This window comes from Bos taurus, chromosome 14, assembly GCF_002263795.3.
Source record: "Bos taurus isolate L1 Dominette 01449 registration number 42190680 breed Hereford chromosome 14, ARS-UCD2.0, whole genome shotgun sequence".
NCBI lineage: Eukaryota > Metazoa > Chordata > Mammalia > Artiodactyla > Bovidae > Bos > Bos taurus.
The window spans coordinates 20,671,497-20,696,530 of NC_037341.1; the positions used below are offsets into that span (position 1 = coordinate 20,671,497).

Here is a 25,034-nt window from a genome sequence, read left to right on the forward strand (position 1 = left end):
CTGTCATCCAAAAGGGCATATAAAAAATAATTTTATTTTTGATGTATCTTCAAATGTTATGTAATAATATATAAAATTGTGCAAATTAATATATAATCATTATATATTATATCATAATTATATTACATATAATGATCATGCATAATATATAACAATTATATAGTCCCTGGAGAAGGGGATGGCAACCCAGTGTTGTATTCTTGCCTGGAAAATTCCATGGACAGAGGACCCTACAGTCCATGGGGTCGCAAAGAGTCCGAAACGACTGAGCAGCTCACACTTTCACTTTTTTCACTTTCATATAATATATAATTTATATGATTATATATTTATAATATATAAATATATGTTTATATATATTTATATATAATTAAGTGCAAATTTAACTTTTTTAAGAAGGATAATTTTTTGCTCTTTTCTAGCTGTAATTCAATTTTATTATGAAATAAACATAGAAATTAAACAATAAATCAAATATTTCCATATTCAAACATACAAGTATACTCATTATATATGTTTACTAAGACTATAAATCATAGAATAAAACTTTGAGGGGTTTCAACTTATATCATCTGTTTTAATATAATTATTATTGAAATAATGTAATTTAATTCACTATTATGTTCTTTATTAGATAACTGTTAATGCTCTATACTGAAGGTGTTTTCACTTGGCATGTATTTTTTAAATAATGTCATTTGAAAACAGAAAACAAACATGTATAATTTAGAGGAAATCAGGCAACCTTGGATGTGCCTTAAATTTGATAGTAGTTTTAATAAAGTGACAATGATTGGATGCAAGGAGGGAAGGTGCTCGTGTACTAAATGAAATTACACTCCAAAATCAACTTGCTGCGTGCTGAGTCATTTCTGACTCTTTCTAACCCCATGGACTGTAGCCCACCAGGCTCCTCTGTCCATGGGATTCTTCAGGGAAGAATACTGGAGTGGGTTGCCATTTCCTCCTCCAGGGGATCTTCCCCATCCAGAAATTCAACCTCCAGCCCGGGTCTTCTGCAAGAAGCAGCATTGCAAGTGGTCTTTACCACTGAGCCACCCAGGAAGCCCCCAGATCAACTCACAAGGCCCATTAAGTTTGCTTTTTAATCTCCTTTTTTGAAAAACTGAACTTCAAATGAATAATTTGACATGGTCATAACTTTCCTATGTAAACTGGGCTTAAGCACATGAATGTACCTGTCTGGTGGAGGCAACTTGATATATTTGGCCATTGTTATAGTTGGACAGAGGAGTCTGGCATGCTGCAGTCTATGGGGTCACGAAAGAGTTGGACACAACTTAGCAACTCAACAAAACAATGGTCAGAATGAGGCTCACTTAATGTATGGATACTTTCATACCCAGTATTACAAACACAAATAAGATATAAGAGTTGGTAGAGGTCTCTCTCTTTCTTCCTCCCTCTCTCTTTCCCCTTTGTTTGTTAATTACAAGTATTTTTCATGATTTGAATATCCCACTCCAGTTTGCAATTAAGTGCAAGTAAAATCGGCCTATAACATAAACATGCATCATTTCATATAATCCCCAAATTTGATTTCTTATCTGTTATTCTTTGTATCTCAGCATCTATATTTTAGTAGTCTTCCCAAAATAGTTATATAATTAAAATTATAATTTAGTCTGATCTCAGTGTGAACAATCGTTAATTATTGATTTAGAAGAATCAATAAGTTTACACAAATAATAGGCAAAGGTAAATGTCTTTTGGACGTAACTTGTACCAATTGATATACAGAGACTCTTAAGGTCATGGTGTTCTTGACCTGATTAGTAAATATGTCTGTTTGCCTGAGAGCTCTCTCTAATAATATTGATAAAATGACAATAATTTTAAAATAACTCACTTTTAGTTTAATAAAAATGCAGTGATATTTAGCTACAGAATATAACGATTTAATATCATCTTGCCTACACCCAAAAATATGTGTATAGTTTTATTGCCAAAAGAGTGAAGGGCATCAAAGTGGCACAAGGTCAAGACAAGGTCACCTAGGGTAGGATGGGAAACAATCCCGCATCCCCCAGGCAGATCCACAACCATTCAGCTCGTGCTCTGTTTACATCAGGATGTCAGTCAGACCGGCTTTCTTCTACAGCTATTGCTGAAGTAAAGTCTGCTGTTGTGTTATTAATCATATAAGGAACTTGTCATAGGCAGTTTGACACAGTCTGATAAATGTGGGCTCTTCACCCTGATGTTGGGTCAGTCCCATGAAAGTAACAGTTCTCTGTTCTGTCCAGTGCAAGACATATGCGTGTGTGCTGGAGGGTCACCTGATGGGGCTCACAATTGACTTCAGCACCGGCTTCATCTGCTTCGACGCTGCGACCAAGGTAGGGTACCCCGTCAGCTCGAGCATGAGGCAGGCGTCCTGCGCTGAGAACAACGGAATCTGCTTCCAACTACTGTCAGCAGGCTGCCTGGTGATCAGGTGTCAAACTTTATTAATAGGAAATAAATTATGCCTCAGTCTGCTTAGAGAAAAATAGAAGTTTGAATTTTAATAAAACAAATGTTTTGCCACAAAACATTACAACTATATAAAGTGTTTATACTGGAGTGGGTAGCCATTCCCTTCTCCAGGGGATCTTCCCAACACAGGGACTGAACCTGGGTCTCCTGCATTGCAGGCAGATTCTTTACTGTCTGAGCCATCAGGGAAGCCCCATATATACATATATATCCATGTATTTTATATAAATGGGCTTCCCTGGGAGGCTCAGATGGTAAAGAATCCTCCTGCAATATGGGAGACCTGAGTTCAGTCCCTGGGTTGGGAAGATCCCCTGGAGAAGGGTACAGAAACCCACTCCAGTATCCTTGCCTGGAGAATCCTCCTGAACAGAGGCGCCTGGCAGGCTACAGACCATAGGGTCACAAAAAGTCAGGCACGACTGAGCGACTAAGCACAACACATATGTATATTCTCTTTTACTAAAGGTATGACCTCACAGTGAAGGGAAATTTTCTTCTTTCAGAACAATTTTTTTAACCAAAGTATTCTTTTACTATTTTTCCGTGTCCACATTTCCAATATCAAAAATGGGGAAACTTTTTTTTTTAGTTTTATAGGTAGTGTGGGCTTCCCTGGTGGCTCAGGTGGTAAAGAATCCACCTGCAATGCAGGAGACCTGGGTTTGATCGCTGGGTTGGGAAGATCCCTTGGAGGAGGGCATGGCAACCCACTCCAGTATTCTTGCCTGGAGAAATCACATAGACAGAGGAGCCTGGTGACTACAGTCTATGGGAACGCAAGGAGTCGGACGACTGAGTGACTAAGCACACAACACAGGTAGTATGTTAGAATTATAGGATGGAGGCTCACTGGTTCTCAGCAAAGGGAGTTCAAGGCAGCCTGGAAGCATGTAACTAAATCAGTTCAATTCAGCACAGAAAGACCACTCATCCCAAGGTAACTTGTTATACATTGCTAATTTAATGAACACCTTTACATTTGAGTCAATTTCTAGGAATAAAGATTTCTTTGAATTGCAGGATTTTTAAATCATACTTAGGGGGAATAAAAGGAAAATGATTGACTTGTAGTAATAAAGTTCATAGCTAAGCTTAGAAATCAAATTAGTCAAATTGAAGAATAGCACTGCCTCAAAAATAAAATGTCTTAGGGCTCATGTGTTAATTTAGCGGTTATTTAATAAAGTGCTTAGTCTCTGTCACTGGAGCAGCCTTCAGACAACCTGGAGAAGAAGAAAGCAGTGGTGGCTTATTACGTTGTCAGGTATATTGACTTAGATGTAGCCATCTCAGTAAACTCATTTCATGTTCTCCCCAGAGCTGTTGCTCTCCATTAAGCTGGCAAAGGTGTATGCATATGCTACAAAGAAGTCACGGGCAAAGGGCTGATTGCTGCAGAGAATTGCTAATATGAGTCGTAAATGTGGCTGAATTTCATCACGTTGCCAGAAAAAAAGCAACAACCAACAATAAACAACATAAAAACAAACTCCCAAGGATCCAAGAAATTAATACCAGCAAAACCAAATTTTCTGCCAGTCTTTATTATGCAGATGGCATGTGAAGTTACTCAATATAAGATTAGTAAGTTACGAATAACAGCACACCACATTCAGCAAGCAGGTGGAAACATGAGCAAGAACCCCTTTTTCCATGTGTATCTTGATTATTCTAAAATTTACATAGATATGATTATAGTAAGTACTCTGTGTAATCAGTGCCCCTCGTCATGATGTGGGGATTTGCAGAACTCAGAGAAGCTATGAGCCATGACATGCAAGGCCACACAAGATCATAGTGAAGAGTTTCATGACTTTAAGCTACTGCAAAGCAACCCACAGGGTCTACATTTTAGAAAGACTTTTTCTGTTTGTTTGTTAGTTTTTTCCCCTTTTCTTTTAAGAGAGTCCAAGTAAACTGTCAAAGTCATCATCTGTTTAAACCTCTGTAAAGGTTCCATTTATTTGATGGAAATACTGATACATACAGATATTATAGGAAAATAAATTAAAACGTTTGATCAGGAAGTTTCATCCAGTCTTGGGCCTGGCCCAATGCTGGTGAGTTTCTGTTCTGTTGACTCCAGCTCAGATATGCACCTGGCTTCCTCAGGATGCATCCTGAGCCCCTGAGCACCACGGGTCCACCCTACTGCTTGCTGTCCATCTCGTTCTGACTCCCCTGCATTCCTCTCTCCATTATCAAAAGGAACCTAAATTGTGTCCTGTGCCCGGGCCTCTTCCTCAACAACTCCCCCTAAATAAATCTGGAGGGTGCACCTGACCAGTGCAGGCAGTCATTCTCATTTGGATTCCTGCAGCATCGGCCAGGCCTGCCTTCTCCTTGTGTTTATTAAATGGCAACCCACTCCAGTATTCTTGCCTGGAGAATCCCATGGATGGAGGAGCCTGGTGGGCTACAGTCTATGGGGTCTCAAAGAGTCGGACACGACTGAGCGACTTTACCTTACCTTACCTTACCTTTTTAAGCATGGACTCTGTGCCTTGACAGTTGAGAGACAAGGTACGCAGAAAAGGATACCTTCCCTCCTCTCAAGACACCCGCAGTCTCATGAATGGGACAGGTCTGGAGCTGGGGGCCTTCGGTGGTCTGGGAGAGTCCCCTGCCTCTTTGTCCCCGCTACCACCATTGCCAGATGAATGATGTTTCTAAGATGCTTCCTCGTAGTCACACACTCGGGTGTCCTTTCATCTTGACAAAGATGTGGGTCTGGTTAGCTTTTGCTTTAAGAGGAAGTTCTGTGGAGTAATCAGCTGAAAATCACTTTGTTGCTACTATGGAAGAAAAACAAAGAAATGGATGATAGGTGTTTTTGTTGATTCCCTGGCATGGCTTTTATTTCATGGTTATGTAAAATGAGATATTCAAATTACTTTATTCACATATATATTTAAATGATTATTTCATGGAAATGGATGTTGCTTTGGGGAATTAAAGGATATACCGATTACTAAATTATAGCCTTTGATAAGCATATTTTAGTTTACTTTTTAATGCTGGGATATATAGGACTAACTTAGTATGATTACTTTTACCAGTTAAAAGAGCAATCTCTCCATTTGAATACAGAGATGAGCTGCACTGACTCACCTATTTTTTCTTTTCTTGTTAGGTGGTACTTTGGAGGTATAAGTTTTCTCAGCTGAAAGGTTCCTCTGATGACGGCAAGAGCAAAATCAAATTTTTGTTTCAGAATCCAGATACTAAACAGATTGAAGCAAAGGTAAACCCAAATTCATCACACAAACCACCTCCAACTGCATTCATGCCATTAAGAGACAGAGGGGAGAAAATTTAGGAGACCCGTAAGTGCAAAAACACATGTGGTTTTTTTACTTTGGAGTAGCTCTCATGACCAAAAAAATAGATTCATTTTAAAATTTTAATGACAAATTTTCACTGAAATGCGTACTTGAGAATAAATTACATACAATGTTTCATTTCTTAGTTTTAATTTTTGTGAACTGAATTTCTGTCACATTAAAATAATATTCTGGGAACCGAAACATTTTCTTGGTGGTTTCACATTCTAAATAATAATTCATAAAAGATATTCTATCACTATTTATTCCCTCTTTGGATATGAATGAGTGTATGTGTGTGCTCAGTCACTCAGTCGTGTCCTCTTTGTGATCTCATGGACTGCAGCTGGCCAGGCTCCTCTGTCCATGGGACTCTCCAAGCAAGAATACTGGAGTAGGTTTCCATTCCCTCCTCCAGGGGAGCTTCCCAACCCAGGGATCAAATCCGCTCCTCTTACCTCTCCTGCATTGACAGGCGGGTTCTTTGCTACTAGCGCCACCTGGGAAACCTTTGGATATAAATACCAATTCCTAAAAAATATTTTAAAAATCAATTCATGTTTTTGTATGTTATTCTGTTAAACAAAATGAATAAATGAATGGTTTTTTGCTTTGCTCCATGTATACTTTCAGTATTCTGAAATATATCAGACAGATTCACTGCTTTTATGTTTATGATTATGTATTTGTAGATATTCAAAATCTGAAGGACTTCCTTTGCCCTACTGTGAAATTCACACCAACAGTCTTTGGGTTAGAATGAGTTATAAATATATTATTTCAGTGGGGAAGAGAGAATAAATAATGAATACCAAAGTGAAAAATGAATTCTATGGAAATGAAAACTCAGATATAAATTTTCAACTCTGACTTAAAATCACCATAATTCAGTTACATCCCGGTACCTATTAAGTCCGGCGGAGGTTTGGCTGACATTCAAAGCCTTCAAAGGACAGACCCTTCCTGACTCCCATCCGGGCTCTGCAGCCCTCCTCTGTGCAGACCAGAGGCTCTTGCTCTCCTTTTAACAAGACAGCTTCCTTCTCGAGGCTGCTCCTGCTTTTGTCTGAACTCCTCTCTCTGTCTGCTTGGCTCTGACCCTATCAGAGTGCCCACCCCTGCCCTGAGCTTGTCCCTAGACTCCTCTCAGCACCTGCTCCTGGGAGCTGTGATGGGGTTGTGGAGCAACTCCTCTCTGCCAGCTTCTGTCCAGCTGTTTCTCACATCTGTCTCCTTTCAGTGTGGACGGAGGCCTGGGTACCATCACCCTCTCCCTCCTGACTCCCATGTCCTCACCCGGTTCCTAAATGCAGACCTGTCTGTGGGCACCCCAACTCTGTGTCCCCGGCTGCTGTGGGTGGATCATTGCTCTGTGTCATCATGCACACTGCTCTTCCAATTGCTTCTTGGTGTCATTATAAGAATGAATCTCTGCTCTCCAAAAGGATGTATCTTTCAGTTTTGGCGGATTTCCCACTTTAACACTCAGGAATCTTAACATGGTGAGTGGTGTCAGTGTTGTCAGTTCTGTGTTCTTCAGGCAAACGTGGAGTGTCCACCACTAGTTAATGTTTGATTTGATAAACTCCTTCTCGTCTGATATATCTAACATGCTAACAAAACCTTAGTCCACAACATGAAGCAAAAAAGATAAATGCAGTGAAATGACTACTAACTGCTGTATTTAGACTTCGTTAATGTAGCTCATATACTTACTGCTTCCTTAACTACTCTATTTATTAATTGTCTGCCAGCTTCAAAAAGGAGAAGGTGATGGCACCCCACTCCAGTGCTCTTGCCTGGAGAATCCCATGGACGGAGGAGCCTATTGGGCTGCAGTCCATGGGGTCACTGAGAGTAGGACACGACTGAGCGACTTCACTTTCACTTTTCACTTTCATGCATTGAAGAAGGAAAGGGCAACCCACTCCAGTGTTCTTGCCTGGAGAATCCCAAGGATGGGGGAGCCTGGTGGGCTGCCATATATGGGGTTGCACAGAGTCAGACATGACTGAAGCGACTTAGCAGCAGCAGCAACAGCTTCAAAATGCTACTTTTTATGGTTAGCATGTTTTACATAATACTTCATAAATTCATTTAATAAGAAATAGTTTCAGAAGCTATTTATTGAATGTTTTTCCTTGAATTTAATAGTGTTAGTGGTTCAGTCATGCCCAACTCTTTGAGACCCCATAGACTATAACCTGCCAGACTCCTCTGTCCATAGGATTCCCCAGGCAAGAACACTGGAGTGGGTTGCCATGCCCTCCTCCAGGGGTTCTTCCCAACACAGGGATCAAACCCAGGTGTCTTGCATTGCAGGCAGATTCTTTGCCATTGAGCCACCAGGTGCAGTACAGTTCAGTTCAGTCTCTCAGTTGTGTCCGACTCTTTGTGACCCCATGAACTGCAGCACGCCAGGCCTCCCTGTCTATCACCAACTCCCAGAGCTCACCCAAACTCACATCCATTGAGTCGGTGATACCATCCAGCCATCTCATCCTCTGTCATCCCCTTTTCCTCCTGCCCTCAATCCCTCCCAGCATCAGGGTCTTTTCCAATGAGTCAACTCTTCACAGGAGGTGGCCAAAGTACTGGAGTTTCAGCTTTAGCATCAGTCCTTCCAAAGAACACCCAGGACTGATCTCCTTTAGAATGGACTGGTTGGATCTCCTTGCAGTCCAAGGGACTCTCAAGAGTCTTCTCCAACACCACAGTTCAAAAGCATCAATTCTTCCAGCACTCAGTTTTCTTCATAGTCCAACTCTCACATCCATACATGATTACTGGAAAAACCATAGCCTTGAATAGATGGATCTTTGTTGGCAAAGTAATGTCTCTGCTTTTGAATATGCTATCTAGGTTGGTCATAAGTTTCCTTCCAAGGAGTAAGTGTCTTTTAACTTCATGGCTGCAGTCACCACCTGCAGTGATTTTGGAGCCCCAAAAAAGAAAGTCAGCCACTGTTTCCCCATCTATTTGCCATGAAGTGATGGGACCAGATGCCATGATCTTCGTTTTCTGAATGTTGAGCTTTAAGCCAACTTTTTCATTCTCCTCTTTCACTTTCATCAAGAGGCTTTTGAGTTCCTCTTCCCTTTCTGCCATAAGAGTGGTGTCATCTGCATATCTGAGGTTATTGATATTTCTCCCGACAATCTTGATTCCAGCTTGTGCTTCTTCCAGTCCAGCATTTCTCATGATGTACTCTGCATATAAGTTAAATAAGCAGGGTGACAATATACAGCCTTGACGTACTCCTTTTCCTATTTGGAACCAGTCTGTTGTTCCATGTCCAGTTCTAACTGTTGCTTCCTGACCTGCGTATAGGTTTCTCAAGAGGCAGGTCAGGTGGTCTGGGATTCCTATCTCTTTCAGAATTTCCCACAGTTTATTGTGATCCACATAGTCAAAGGCTTTGTCATAGTCAGTAAAGCAGAAATAGATGTTTTTCTGGAACTCTGTTGCTTTTTATCTGGAAGTTCATGGTTCACATATTGCTGAAGCCTCGCTTGGAGAATTTTGAGCATTACTTCACTAGCGTGTGAGATGAGTGCAATTGTGCGGTAGTTTGAGCATTCTTTGGCATTGCCTTTCTTTGGGATTGGAATGAAAACTGACCTTTTCCAGTCCTGTGGCCACTGCTGAGTTTTCCAAATTTGCTGGCATATTGAGTGCAGCACTTTCACAGCATCATCTTTCAGGATTTGAAATAGCTCCACTGGTACTCCTCCTTAAATTTAGAGGCAGTAATTTTTGAGTAAGTGAAAAGAGAAGTTTCAAGGCTAATGAGACAGTGTGACCATTGGTGAATCGCCAGACTTATTCAAAGTCACCACCTTATATAAAATGAGGAAGAAAAAGACTTAGGAGGGTGATACTGAAAATATCAAATTAATCATGGACATTGTTTTAAAACCAGCCAATCAGAACAGCGGCCAGTTCTATAGAATCATTTAGCCATTCTGGTGTGCATTGCCTCTGCCAATACCACAGAGTACATATACTATTAAAACTAGTACAGTCGCTATTTTGTAACCTTTATCACGGTAACATGTGAGCAGTAATCAGAAGCTCCTGCACAGGAGGAAAGCAGGAAGAATGCCAGCACGTATCACATCACAGAACTTATAAACTGATGTCACTTGAGAATTCAGCATTTCCTCACTTTTTCTAAATGAGGGAATAGGCAGCACAATACAGTGAAAAGAAAATTAGGATCAAGGAAAAGGGGACAACAGAGGATGAGATGGCTGGATGGCATCACTGACTTGATGGACGTGAATCTGAGTGAACTCCGGGAGTTGGTGATGGACAGGGAGGCCTGGCGTGCTGCAATTCATGGGGTCGCAAAGAGTCGGACATGACTGAGCGACTGAACTGAACTGAACTTTAAGTACCTGATGCTAAGAATAGACTCATTGGAAAAGACTCTGATGCTGGGAAAGATTAAAGGCAGGAGAAGAAAGGGGCGACAGAGGATGAGATGATTGGATGCATTCACTGACTCAATGGACATGAGGTTGAGCAAACTGTGGGAGATGGTGAAGGGCAGGGAAGCCTGGTGTGCTGCAGTCCATGGGGTCACAAAGAGTTGGACATGACTTAGTGACTGAACAATAACTTGAGTAAACTCTCTTCTTTACCATTTCCCAGCTAATGACCTGGGCAATTCACCAAATTATGACTGCTGCCTTGCAGGAAAAATGTAAGGAATAAATACCCATGGTACCTGGCATATGGAAGACAATAAATCACTCAGGCATGATTTCATCTTCAAAGACTGTAGCATAAACATAGAGGAAGTATTAAAAAATAGCAGTTGTTATAATTAGAAGACTAGTTAGTAAAGGTGATTACTTATATATGTAAACTGTCCTGTCCACATTTAAGAAATTCAAATGTATAACCATAATCCAAGTTTGTGTCACTTATCAAATTCATTGGACAATTAATTTATATTATTTTTAAAATTGTAATGGGGTTAGAGACAGGAACCCCAAGTCAGGGACAGAAACTTCTCCTGCATATTATATGATATATGTGCTATTACTTTCTGTCTGTTGTAACACTGGCGTCCACCCCATGTGGTTGTTATTCACCACTGTGCCTTCTCCACTAGATCAAGAATGTGTAAGTGTGAGGAATGTGTCTTACAACCCAGCATTCCTAAGGCTTAACCTGATGCTTGCCTGGAAACAGGCGAGTCATAACTGTCTCTATTTCATTTAATTTAATATTTCCTGGTCCATTATTTAGTCATTGTGTAGACATGAGAGTTTATTTCTGTGGAATAAATGCCTAGGAGGGCAGTTGCTCAGTCATATGGAAAACGTTTATTTAGTTTTAAAGAAAATGCCAAATCACTGTGCAGAATAGCTGTGACATTTTGCATTCCCTCCCACAAGGTACCAGAAACTCAGTCTCCTTACATCTTCCCCAGCATTTGGAATCGTCACTACTTTTCTTTCCAAGAGTTCTCATCATAGTTTTAATTTTCATTCCCTAATGACTAGCAGTGATATTTTTTTTTGGTGGGGGGAGGGAGGTTTCCAAAATCACTGCACATGGTGACTTGCAGCCATGAAATTAAAAGACACTTGCTTCTTGGAAGAAAAGCTATAACCAACCTAGACAGCACAGTAAAAAGCAGAGCATTACTTTGCTGACAAAGGTCCATCTGGTCAAAGCTATGGTTTTTCCTGTGGTCATGTATGGATGCGAGAGTTGGCCTATAAAGAAAGCTGGGCATTGAATAATTGGTGCTTTTGAACTGTGGTGTTGGAGAGGACTCTTGAGAGTCACTTGGACTTCAAGGAGATCAAATAAGTCAATTGCAAAAGAAATCAACCCTGAATATTCATTGGAAGGACTGATGCTGAAGTTGAACTTTAATACTCTGGCCACCTGGTACAAAGAACTGACTCATGAGAAAAGACCCTGATGCTGGGAAAGATTGAGATGGGAAAGGAGAAGGGGATGGGATGGTTGGGTGGCATCACCGACTCAATGGGCATGAATTTGAACAAGCTCTGGGAGTTGATGATGGATAGGGAAGCCTGGCGTGCTGCAGTCCATGAGGTCGCAGAGTCAGACATGACTGAGCAACTGAACTGAACTGAATGACTAGCAGTACTGAACAACTTCTTCTGTGACTATTTTCTAAATATTTATGTCCCTTTGGGTGAAACATCTCTTCCTACTTTTTCCTGTTTTCAAATTGTATTTTGTGATTTGTTTTACTTAAGAGTTTTATGAGTTATTATATATTGGATTGGCCAAGAAGTTTGGAAAAAACCCAAGCAAACTTCTTGGCCAATTCAATATTTTGTCTACGAGGATTTGTTAGATGTAATGTTTGCAAATATTTTCTTCCAGTTTGTAATTTGTGTTTCATCTTCTTAAGAGTGTATCATGTATCTTGCAGACAAATTTAAAGATTTTTAGAAACCAAATTATCAGTTCTTTCTCTTAGAAATAATGATTTTAGTGTCATGTAAAAAATTCTTCAGCACATCACAAGGGCGAAAGGTTTTCTCTTATGCCATTTTCAAAATGTATTATAGGCTTGCCATTGACAGTTAAATATGTGATACATTTGAGTCTATTTTTTTTCCTATAAGTTGTGGGGTTTGACTGACCTTCTCTGTTTTGCCTGTGGTTATCAGGTTACAACACCACCATTTGTTGTAAAGACCATTCTTCCTCTGTTGAATTATTTTAGCAGCTTCACTGGAAAATCACCTGGTCCTACCTCTGTGGTACTACTTCTTGGTTCATTTTTGCATCTGTCACTTTGCTAATATCATTCATTCTTTGACACAGAAGCTAAACGACAATCCTTGAAACGGATGGTTATGTCCACTTTATGGTTATCTTTCAAAACTGCTTTAGTTGTTCTCATTTCTTTGTGTTTCCATGGACATTTCAGAATTACCCTCTGTATATCCATGAATAATCTCAGAGGCCGTTCAAGAGGGAGGGCATGATGATATCAATTTCAGGAGAACCGACATCTTTACTATGCTGATTTCTTAAAGCAATGAAAACAGATTATCTTTCTATATTTTTGAACTTTTGATTTATTTCTTCAGTATTGTGTAGTTTTCATTATATAGATCCTATGTATATTTTGTTAAACTTAGATAAACCATTTATTCTTTTTTTGAGAGAATATAAACATCTTAAAATTTTTCATTTCCCAATATTAATGCTAATATGCAGCAATATAGTTAACATTTATATATTTACATTGCATCCTGAAACCTGTATATATATATATATATATACACACATATATATGTATTATTAGTTCTAGGTCTTTTGTTTCTATTTATGCTTTTTAAAATTCTTCCAGTTTATTTACATAGATTACTAAGACATATGGAAATAAGGAAAGATGTTTCTTTTTTCAGATTCATATAGCATTGCTATCTTTTTCTTGCCTAAAAATTTAAATACTATATTGAATACCAGTAATGAGTGTGGACATTCTTCATTTGTTCCTAATTTTAGGGAAAATCATTTAGCTTTTCACCAAGTGAGTGAGTGAAAGTTGCTCAGTTGTGTCCGACTCTTTGCGACCCCATGGACTGTATAGTCCGTGGAATTCTCCAGGCCAGAATACTGGAGTGAGTAGTCTCTCCCTTTTCTAGGGGATCTTCCCAACCCAGAGATCGAACCCAGGTCTCCCGCATGGCAGGAGGATTCTTTACCAGCTGAGTCAGTGGTCTAATAGAATTATTTTCTCAGGTTAAGCTAGGTCCCATATTTTTCTAAAGGTTTTATTATGAATGAATATCAATTAATATGACAATATCAGTTTTCTTATTTGGCTTCTTAATGCAACAGAATATATTAATGGATTTTCAGATACTGACCCTGTCTTACAACTGGAATAAACCCTAGTTAATAATGATGTGGAATTTCTTACATATGTGGCTGAATTTTATTTGTCAAAATTTTAAGTATTTTTGCTTTTACATCTATGAGAGTTATTGGTCTGTTGGGGTTTTTTTGATGTTTTTTGTTTGGTTGGCTGGTTGGTTTGGTACTGTCTTTGCTTACTTTTGGTATTGGAACAAGCTGGAATAAAATGAGTTGAAAATGTTCCTCCTCTTTTTTTATTTTCTGGAAGATATTGTATACCATTGTTGCTGATTCTTCCCTAAAAGTTTAGTAAAGTTCTCTGGTGGAACCACATCAGTCAGGAGATTTCATTTTGAGGATTTTTTTAAACTATAAGTTCAACTTACTTAGTAGATAACTATTCAAATTATCTATTCCTATCAGATGATTTGTGGTAATTTTTACTTTCCAAGGTCTTCATTAATTTTATCTAAGCTGTCAAATTTATGTGTATAGACTTTTTCATAGTATTTCCTTATTGTCACTTTGAAGTCTGCAGATTCTGTAATAGCATCCCTAATTCATTCCCTGTGTTAATAATTGGTGCCTTCTTTCTATTTATCTGTCAGTCTTGTTAGAGACTATTCAAAGAACTAATAGTTCTCCTTTATTTCCTCAGTTGAAGTTTCCTCTGTGAAACTTGATGAATTTTGCTCTCACCTTTATTATTTACTTCTCTTTGGTTGCTTTGGTTTTATATTGCTTTTCTTTTTCTGATTTCACAAGTGGAATTTTAAAATTGTTGACTCAAAACTTTTTTGTTTCTAATATAAAAATTTAATTCCAGAATTTCCTTCTTAGGACTGTATTCCACAAATTTTGATATATTGTATTTCTATTTTTATTCAACTCAGTGTGTTTTTAATTTCCCTCAAGGCTTCCTCTTTAACAAATGGATTTTCTTTTAAGACGTATGATGTTTATGTTCTATGTATCTGGAGATTTTTTTTGTTATATTTCTAGAATTGATAACTAGTATGATACAGTTAGTCAGAGAATATATTCTGTATGATTTTACTTCATTTTTCTCTTACCTTATGTCAGATACTCTACTTGAATAAGACAAAATAGACTTTAAAATACTGTTCAAAATATAGAGAAAGTTATATAATGAAAAAGGGTTCAATTCAACAAAAAGTTATAACAATTATCACTATATATGTACATAACATCAGAGCACCTAATATATAAAAATATTGACATATCTGAAGATAAAAATTGACAGAAAGGCAACCATAGTAAAAGACTTCAAAGACATCACTTTGCCGACAAAGGTCCATCTAGTTAAAGCTATGTTTTTTTTCTAGTAGTCATGTATGGATGTGAGAGTTGGACCATAAAGAAGGCTGAGCCCCAGAGAATTGATACTTTCCAGTTATGGTGCTGAAGATTCTTGAGAGTCCCTTGGACTGCAAGAAGATCAAACCAGCCAATCCTAAAGGAAATCAACCCTGAATATTCATTGGAAGGACTGATGCTGAAGCTCCAATATTTGGCCACCTGATACAAAGAGCTGACTCATTGGAAAAGACACTGATGCTGGGAAAGACTGAGGACAAAAGAAGGGCCATCAGAGGATGAGATGGTTAGATGGCATCACCGACTCAATGGACATAAATTTGAGCAAACTTCAGGAGATAGTGCAGGAAGGGAATCCAACACGATGTAGTCCATGAGATCAAAAAGACTGGGGCACAACTTACCAACTCAGTCAGTTCACTTCAGTCACTCAGTCATGTCTGACTCTGCGGCCCCATGGACTGCAGCATGCCAGGCCTACATGTCCATCACTAACTCCCAGAGCTTGCTCAAACTCACTTCCATTGAGTCGGTGTTGCCATCCAACCATTCCCTCCTCTGTCATCCCCTTTTCCTCCTGCTTTCAGTCTTTCCTAGCATCAGGGTCTTTTCCAATCAGTCAGTTCTTCACATCAGGTGGCCAAAGTATTGGAGTTTCAGCTTCAGCATCAGTCCTTTCAGTGAATGTTCAGGACTGATTTCCTTTAGGATTGCCTGGTAGGATCTCCTTGCAGTCCAAGGCACCCTCCAGAGTCTTCTCCAACATCACAGTTAAAAAGCATCAGCTCTTCAGCACTCAGCTTTCTTTATAGTCCAACCGTCACATCCATACATGACTACTGGAAAAACCATAACTTTGACTAGATGGACCTTTGTCTGCCAAGTAATGTCTTTGCTTTTTAATATGCTGTCTAGGTTGGTCATAGGTTTTCTTCCAAGAGCAAGCATCTTTTAATTTCATGGCTGCAGTCACCATCTGCAGTGATTTTGGAGTCCAAGAAAATTAAGTTGAGCATTGGTTCCATTGTTTCCCCATCTATTTGTCATGAAGTAATGGGGATGAATGCCATGATCTTAGTTTTTTGAATACTGAATTTTAAGCCAGCTTTTTCACTCTCCTTTTTCACCTTCATCAAGAGGCTCTTTAGTTCTTCTTCACTTTCTGCCATAAGGATGGTGTCATCTGCATATCTGAGGTTATTGATATTTCTCCCAGCAATCTTGATTCCAGCTTTTGCTTCTTCCAGCCCAGTGTTTCTCATGATGTACTCTGCATATTAGTTAAATAAGCAGGGTGACAATATACAGCCTTGACGTACTCCTTTCCCAATTTGGAACCAGTCCATTGTTCCATGTCTGGGTTCTAACTGTTGCTTCCTGACCTGCATACAGATTTCTCAGGAGGCAGGTAAGGTGGTCTGGTATTCCCATCTCTTTAAGAATTGTCCACAGTTTGTTGTGACCTACACAGTCAAATGCTTTGGCATAATCAATAAAGTATAAGTTTTTCTGGAATTCTCTTGCTTTTTCTATGATCCATTAGGTGCTAACCATTTGATCTCTAGTTCCTCTGCCTTTTCCAAATCCAGCTTGAACATCTGGAAGTTCTTGATTCACATACTGTTGAAGCCTGACTTGGAGAATTTTGAGCATTACTTTGCTAGCTTCTGAGATGAGTGCAATTGTGCAGTGATTGGAACATTCTTTGGCATTGCCTTTCTTTGGGATTGGAATGAAAACTGACCTTTTCTACTCCTGTGGCCACTAATGAGTTTTCCAAATTTGCTGGTATATTGAGTGCAACATTTTCACAGCATCATCTTTTAGGATTTGAAATAGCTCAACTGGAATTCCATCACCTCCACTATCTTTGTTCGTAGTGATACTTCCTAAGGCCCACTTGACTTCTTATTCCAGGATGTCTGGTTCTCGATGAATGGTCACACCATCATGGTTATCTGGCTTATGAATATCTTTTTTGTATAGTTCTTTTGTGTATTCTTGCTGCCTCTTAATATCTTCTGCTTCTGTTAGGTCCATACCATTTCTGTTCTTTATTGTCCCCATCTTTGCATGAAATGTTCCCTTGGTATCTCTAATTCCTTAAAGAGATCTCTAGTCTTTCCCATTCTATTGTTTTCCTCTGTTTCTTTTCATTGATCACTGAGGAAGGCTTTCTTATCTCTCCTTTCTGTTCTTTGGAACTCTGCATTCAGATGGGTATATCTTTCCTTTTCTCCTTTGCCTTTAGCTTCTCTTCTTTTCTCAGCTATTTGTAAGCCCTCCTCAGACAACCATTTTGCCTTTTTGCATTTCTTTTTTCTTGGGAATGGTCTTGATCCCTGCCTCCTGTACAATGTCACAGACCTCCGTCCATAGTTCTTCAGGCACTCTGTCTGTCAGATCTAGTCCCTTGAATCTACTTGTCACTTCTACTGTGTGACTGTAAGGGATTTTATTTAGGTCATACCTGAATGGCTAGTGGTTTTCTCTACTTTCTTCAGTTTAAGTCTGAATTTGGCAATAAGGAGTTCATGATCAGAGCCACAGTCAGCTCCTGGTCTTGTTTTTGCTGACTGTATAGAGCATTTCCATCTTTGGCTGCAAAGAATATAATCAATCTGATTTCAGTATTGACCATCTGCTGATGACCACTTACCAACTGAACAACAGCAAAAGGAAGCTTCAATACCCCACTTCTATTAAATCTTAAAATTGTATTTTTTAAAAGAAAAGCAAACTCAAAAACTGTTAGATAAAGAAAAAAGATATATAAACAAATTTAGAAATGAAAAAGGAAACATTACAATCGATAATACAGAAATAAAAAAGAATAAACTAAAGACTTCACCATAATACCTGATACTATAAAACTCCTGGGAGAAAACATAGGGAAAAAACTTCTTGACACTGGTCTTGACAATAATATTTTGGATATAATTCAAAATATGATATATGTTATGAAAGCATAGGCAATAAAAACCAAAACAGACGAGTGGTAGTACATTAAATTAAAATGATTTGCATAGCAAAAAAAATTTTTTTAAGCATTTTTAGTAATGTGAAAAAAATTTTTGCAAACCATGCATCCAATAATAAGTTAATTTCCAAAATATATAAGGAACTCATACTACTCAATACCAAAATACAAATATTACAGTTAAAATGAGCAAGGGTCTAATAGACACTTCTCTAAAAAAGAAATGTAAATAGCTATCAAATACATAAAAATTTGCTCAATATTTCTAAATCTCAGGGTAACACAATTCAAAAACACAGTCAGATATCACCTTACACCAACTTGGTGTATCTTGCAACTATCAACAAAAGGATGGAAGATAATAATTTAGGCAAAGATAAGAAGAAAGGAAACCCTTGTGAATCTCTGGTGGGAATGTAAATTGGTACCACTCTTATAGAAATCAGTATGAGGATTCCTCTAAAGAGGTAAATAGGGGGTGCCAGCAATTATCCAGCAATCCCACTTCTGGATATTTTTCCAAATTAATTGAAATTTATATCTTGAAAATATATCAGTTTCCCTTATGCAAGATTTGTGGTGATTGTTCAGTTGCTAAGTCGTGTCCGAGTCTTTGCAACCCCATGGACTGCAGGACTCCAGGCTTCCCTGTCCTCCACTACCTCTCAGAGTTTGCTCAAGTTATACAAGATTAATAGAGACCTTGGAGAAGGCAATGACACCCCACTCCAGTACTCTTGCCTGGAAAATCCCACGGATGGAGGAGCCTGGTAGGCTGCAGTCCATGGGGTCGCTAAGAGTCAGACACAACTGAGCGACTTCACTTTCACTTTTCACCTTCATGCATTGGAGAAGGAAATGGCAACCCACTCCAGTGTTCTTGCCTGGAGAGTCCCAGGGACGGGGGAGCCTGATGGGCTGCCGTCTATGGGATCGCACAGAGTCAGGCACGACTGAAGCACATATCTATCTATCTAATAGAGACCTAATGGGTAATGCGGTGATGGTAGGTAATGATATGAAATACTTGACATTTGCGGCAAGGATAGGTAATCAGTAAAGCACCCCTAGCATCCACTCTAGTAGTTATAGAGGTTGTGGTATATGAATTAGTTTGACTGTGGTGTGCTTTTTACAGTGCATACATTTATCAGAACATCAACTCATGCACCTTAAACACATAGGTTTATATGTCTAAGATATCATCAAAAAGCTGTATTAAAAAAAACTGATGAAATGGTTTAGTAAAGGGACTCAGTTCTTGCTAAATGTGATAAGACAACAGCTTTAAATAAGACATACTCTCATAGTATATAATATATCCCAGGTTACAAGGCAAATACATTAAAGCCAGAGCTTATTTCTTATTTCACAAGAGATATTGTTTGTTCGGGGAATGTGATTGAGTTGCTGTGCATATTACAAGTTTAAAAGTTCTAAATAGTATTTAAATTTTCATTGTGAAAAGTCTTAGAAATACTTAAAAAGGACAAGAGTTGGGGAAATATACTTTATTTTTTGTTTTTGTTGTTTTATGGCTATACAAAGACAATGTTATAATACCAAAACTGGTTATATTTTTTTCTCTGAAAGTAGAAATTCATAAATTCTCACTTCATTACTCAGAAAGCTTAGTAAATTTGCCATCGGTTTTTCAAAGCCTCATTAAACTTCCCAGAACTTTCCTAGTAGAACAAAGGGGTTCTGTTGAAGTCATGAGCAATATTGCAGTAATTTGATAATTAATTTAAAAGCTCATTTTATTGTTCCTGGGTACTTTTTTTAAAGTGCTGTTTTTATGATGTTAGTATAGATACTAATTCATCAAGGGTTACCAACATATTCTCATTCTTGGCCATTAGTAAACTTCCTAGGTTAAAAAAAAATACATATATGTATATATATTTGCTTACTATTTTTAACATTTCATTATTATTTTTATGTGTATCTACTTTTAAGTTATAATTTGATATAACACAAGAAGTCAGGGAATCCCCAGACTTCAAAATAGTCTGCCTTCTAAAGGCACTGCTGTCGCTTTATTCATTGAAATTCATGACCATCCCTGTAGGGAAACACTGTTAAAATCTTTCATAAACTAGTGTATACAGCATATTAATCCTAAATTACTGGATTTAACATGTGGCAGCCAAGGTAGTACTTTTTGAATAATAAGAGAAGGAAAAAGAAAATTGCTTTTTTATTTAGTGGAACAGAGCAGAATTTGGAAAACACCTCTAAACAGACATTTTCCCCAAAATCCTTCCTGCCCCCAATCTCCATGGTCTCAGAGACATCAAGTGGCCCCAAGAGAACTTCCCACATAATATAAGGTTTAGTGAGGCTTAAATCAGAAATTGAGGATTGAATCCCAGTAATGCTACTTACCAGCTATTCTCTATAAATCTTCATTTTCTGATTATAAATTGTGGATAAAAGTGTCTGCCCAAAAGGATTACTCTCAGGATGAAATGTTCCCTGCTTTGCAGGTAAGGATTGAGTATACAACACGATGAAGGGAACACTTTGTATGCTGAGTCAGCACCTGCCAGATCAGATCAGATCAGATCAGTCGCTCAGTTGTGTCCGACTCTTTGCGACCCCATGAATCGCAGCACGCCAGGCCTCCCTGACCATCACCAACTCCTGGAGTTCATTGAGACTCACGTCCATCGAGTCAGTGATGCCATCCAGCCATCTCATCCTCTGTCGTCCCCTTCTCCTCTTGCCCCCAGTCCCTCCCAGCATCAGAGTCTTTTCCAATGAGTCAACTCTTCGCACGAGGTGGCCAAAGTACTGGAGTTTCAGCTTTAGCATCCTTCCAAAGAAATCCCAGGGCTGATCTCCTTCAGAATGGACTGGTTGGATCTCCTTGCAGTCCAAGGGACTGTCAAGAGTCTTCTCCAACACCACAGTTCAAAAGCATCAATTCTTCGGCGCTCAGCCTTCTTCACAGTCCAACTCTTACATCCATACGTGATCACAGGAAAAACCATAACGTTGACTAGACGAACCTTTGTTGGCAAAGTAATATCTCTGCTTTTGAATATGCTATCTAGGTTGGTCATAACTTTCCTTCCAAGGAGTAAGCGTCTTTTAATTTCATGGCTGCAGTCACCATCTGTAGTGATTTTGGAGCCCCCCAAAATAAAGTCTGACACTGTTTCCACTTTCTCCCCATCTATTTGCCATGAAGTGATGAGACCAGATGCCACGATCTTCATTTTCTGAATGTTGAGCTTTAAGCCAACTTTTTCAGTCTCTACTTTCACTTTCATCAAGAGGCTTTTTACTTCCTCTTCACTTTCTGCCATAAGGGTGGTGTCATCTGCATATCTGAGGTTATTGATATTTCTCACAGCAATCTTGATTCCAGCTTGTGTTTCTTCCAGTCCAGTGTTTCTCATGATGTACTCTGCATAGAAGTTAAATAAACAGGGTGACAATATACAGCCTTGATGAACTCCTTTTCCTATTTGGAACCAGTCTGTTGTTCCATGTCCAGTTCTAACTGTTGCTTCCTGACCTGCATACAAATTTCTCAAGAGGCAGATCAGGTGGTCTGGTATTCCCATCTCTTGAAGAATTTTCCACAGTTTGTTGTGATCCACACAGTCAAAGGCTTTGGCATAGTCAATAAAGCAGAAATAGATGCTTTTCTGGAACTCACTTGCTTTTTCCATGATCCAGCAGATGTTGGCAATTTGATCTCTGGTTCCTCTGCCTTTTCTAAAACCAGCTTGAACATCAGGAAGTTCATGGTTCACATATTGTTGAAGCCTGGCTTGGAGAATTTTGAGCATTACTTTACTAGCATGTGAGATGAGTGCAATTGTGCAGTAGTTTGAGCATTCTTTGGCATTGCCTTTCTTTGAGATTGGAATGAAAACTGACCTTTTCCAGTCCTGTGGCCACTGCTGAGTTTTCCAAATTCGCTGGCATATTGAGTGCAGCACTTTCACAGCATCATCTTTCAGGATTTGAAATAGCTCAACTGGAATTCCATCACCTTCACTAGCTTTGTTCGTAGTGATGCTTTCTAAGGCCCACTTGACTTCACATTCCAGGATGTCTGGCTCTAGGTCAGTGATCACACCATCGTGATTATCTGGGTCATGAAGATCTTTTTTGTACAGTTCTTCTGTGTATCCTTGCCATCTCTTCTTAATATCTTCTGCTTCTGTTAGGTCCATACCATTTCTGTCCTTTATCGAGCCCATATTTGCATGAAATGTTCCTTTGGTATCTCTGATTTTCTTGAAGAGATCCCTAGTCTTTCCCATTCTATTGTTTTCCTCTATTTCTTTGCATTGATCGCTGAAGAAGGCTTTCTTATATCTCCTTGCTATTCTTTGGAACTCTGCATCCAGATGCTTATATCTTGCCTTTTCTCCTTTGCTTTTCGCTTCTCTTCTTTTCATAGCTATTTGTAAGGCCTCCCCAGACAGCCATTTTGCTTTTTTGCATTTCTTTTCCATGGGGATGGTCTTGATCCCTGTCTCCTGTACAATGTTACAAACCTCATTCCATGGTTCATCAGGCACTCTATCTATCAGATCTAGGCCCTTAAATCTATTTCTCACTTCCACTGTATAATCATAAGGGATTTGATTTAGGGCATACCTGAATGGTCTAGTGGTTTTCCCTACTTTCTTCAATTTAAGTCTGAATTTGGCAATAAGTAGTTCATGGTCTGAGCCACAGCTCAGCTTCTGGTCTTGTTTTTGCTGACTGTATAGAGCTTCTCCATCTCTGGCTAAAAAGAATAAAATCAATCTGATTTCGGTGTTGACCATCTGGTGATGTCCATGTGTAGAGTCTTCTCTTGTGTTGTTGGAAGAGGGTGTTTGTTATGACCAGTGAATTTTCTTGGCAAAACTCTATTAGTCTTTGCCCTGCTTCATTCCATATTCCAAGGCCAAATTTACCTGTTACTCCAGGTGTTTCTTGACTTCCTACTTTTGCATTCCAGTCCCCTATAATGAAAAGGACATCTTTTTTGGGTGTTAGTTCTAAAAGGTCTTGTAGGTCTTCATAGAACCGTTCAACTTCAGCTTATTCAGCATTACTGGTTGGGGCATAGACTTGGATTACTGTGATATTGAATGGCTTGCCTTGGAAACGAACAGAGATCATTCTGTCATTTGTGAGATTGTATCCAAGTATTGAATTTTGGACTCTTTTGTTGACCATGATGACCACTCCATTTCTTCTGAGGGATTCCTGCCCGCAGTAGTAGATATAATGGTCATCTGAGTTAAATTCACCCATTCCTGTCCATTTCAGTTCGCTGATTCCTAGAATGTCGACATTGTGTCTTGCCATCTCTTGTTTGACCACTTCCAACTTGCCTTGATTCATGGACCTGACATTCCAGGTTCCTATGCAATATTGCTCTTTACAGCATTGGAACTTGCTTCTATCACCAGTCACATCCACAGCTGGGTATTGTTTTTGCTTTGGCTCCATCCCTTCATTCTTTCTGGAGTTATTTCTCCACTGATCTCCAATAGCATATTGGGCACCTACTGACCTGGGGAGTTTCTCTTTCAGCAGAGACCCTACTAAAGAATGCATGATGTGCTGAAGTCTGTCTTTCAGAAGATAATGACTCATCGTCTAAGCAGATTCCTATTTGGCATTTGGAGGGCTCATGAACTAGGAAGTTTAATATTCACAAAGCCAAACCCAGGAGGGACTGGGGCCGACAACCTTCCTCTGTGTAGAAAGTGAAAGATCAGCTTCCTAGCTAGCCTGTTGCTCAGTTTCTCACTCTTTCTGGCATCCGGAACCAGAGGTTTTCTAGAACTCTCCTCTCATTGTGGACTCCCAGAGCCCCAGCTGTTTAGATTCTGGAGAAGAAAAGTGAGGATGGGGCGGCTCCTGCTTGTAATGAGGTCCTTTATCAAAGCAGTTTGGTGCCTCATACAGCAGTAGACACTAGAGCAGCTGGGAGTGAATGGGGATGGAGGTGGGGATGAGGTATGTGTGTTTGTGTGTGTGTGAACATGCATGCATGTGTGTGATTTCCATACAACTGACTTTATCCAAAATCATAGTGTAGAAGAAACTGGAGTGGCTGGAAATAAATGTGGAGAATGAGTCAAGTGTGTGTGTGTGAGATTTACATACCTCTGATCTTACCTAAAACTTTATTTCAAACGCTTGATTGGAGCAGGGAAATGAATACATGAAGGAGAACTCTGCATTGGATACTCGTCTTCCTTGAAAAGAGCTCTTAAGCTCCTGGGAATCCCCAAGGGTTCTGAGTCATGTTTATTTCTCACTGAGAATGTTTCCTCCTTGTGCATAATTTATTTTCAAGCCTCTTATATTCTTCATAGGGATATTGAATTTTGTTTACCCACATATGTTAAGAATCCCAACTTCTTTTAATCTAGTAAACTAGAAAACTTAACCTGGTAGTTTTTAGGTAAAACATATATTAACTGCCTCCAAAGTAAGCAACTGTCAGAGGGAACATGTCGAGGGTGTGATTTTTTTTTCCTTTTTCCCCAAAGTCACCAGTCACCAATAGAAGAAATGGAATTGCATTTTGATTTAATATAAGTAAAAACATTTGAAAATCAAAATTTTAAGAATAAAGATATACTAGAAAGTTTTTCTAAGGAGGCAAAGTAACTCAAAATAATCAGGTATGGTGTTATCTTCTCATTATAAAAAAAAATCAAAATTGCAAAAATCATGAAAGCATTTGAAAATGGAAAAAAAAATAAAGTGAATTTTGACCCCTCTGGAACAATTTGCTTATGAAAATGGTAATTACCCTGGTAAAGCCCATTTGCAGTGCTTATCAGTACTCGATGTAACACAAACCTTGTTCAGTGAGGTATGTGCTGAAAACAGTTGGCAGCAATTTTTGTAAGACTGCAGCTGCCTGAGCTGGTGAAACCAGCTGCAACAGCTGTGCAGTGGTGTCTCATGTGGGCTTGGTTTGCATGTCTCTGATGTCACTGATGCTGATCATTTCTGACTATGCTGATCATCCTTTCGTGTACCTG

General features: G+C 39.0%; 1 protein-coding gene across 1 annotated transcript in view; it reads left to right on the forward strand.

Annotated features, from left to right (window-relative positions):
- The window catches only part of SNTG1 (syntrophin gamma 1), a 416,897-nt gene that overhangs the window by 388,723 nt on the left and 3,140 nt on the right, over positions 1–25,034 (forward strand). Inside the window, exons 17-18 of the mRNA XM_002692659.6 lie at positions 2,268–2,360; positions 5,636–5,746. Of these exons, the coding sequence (XP_002692705.3) occupies positions 2,268–2,360; positions 5,636–5,746 (204 nt within the window). The remainder of the gene's footprint in view (positions 1–2,267; positions 2,361–5,635; positions 5,747–25,034) is intronic.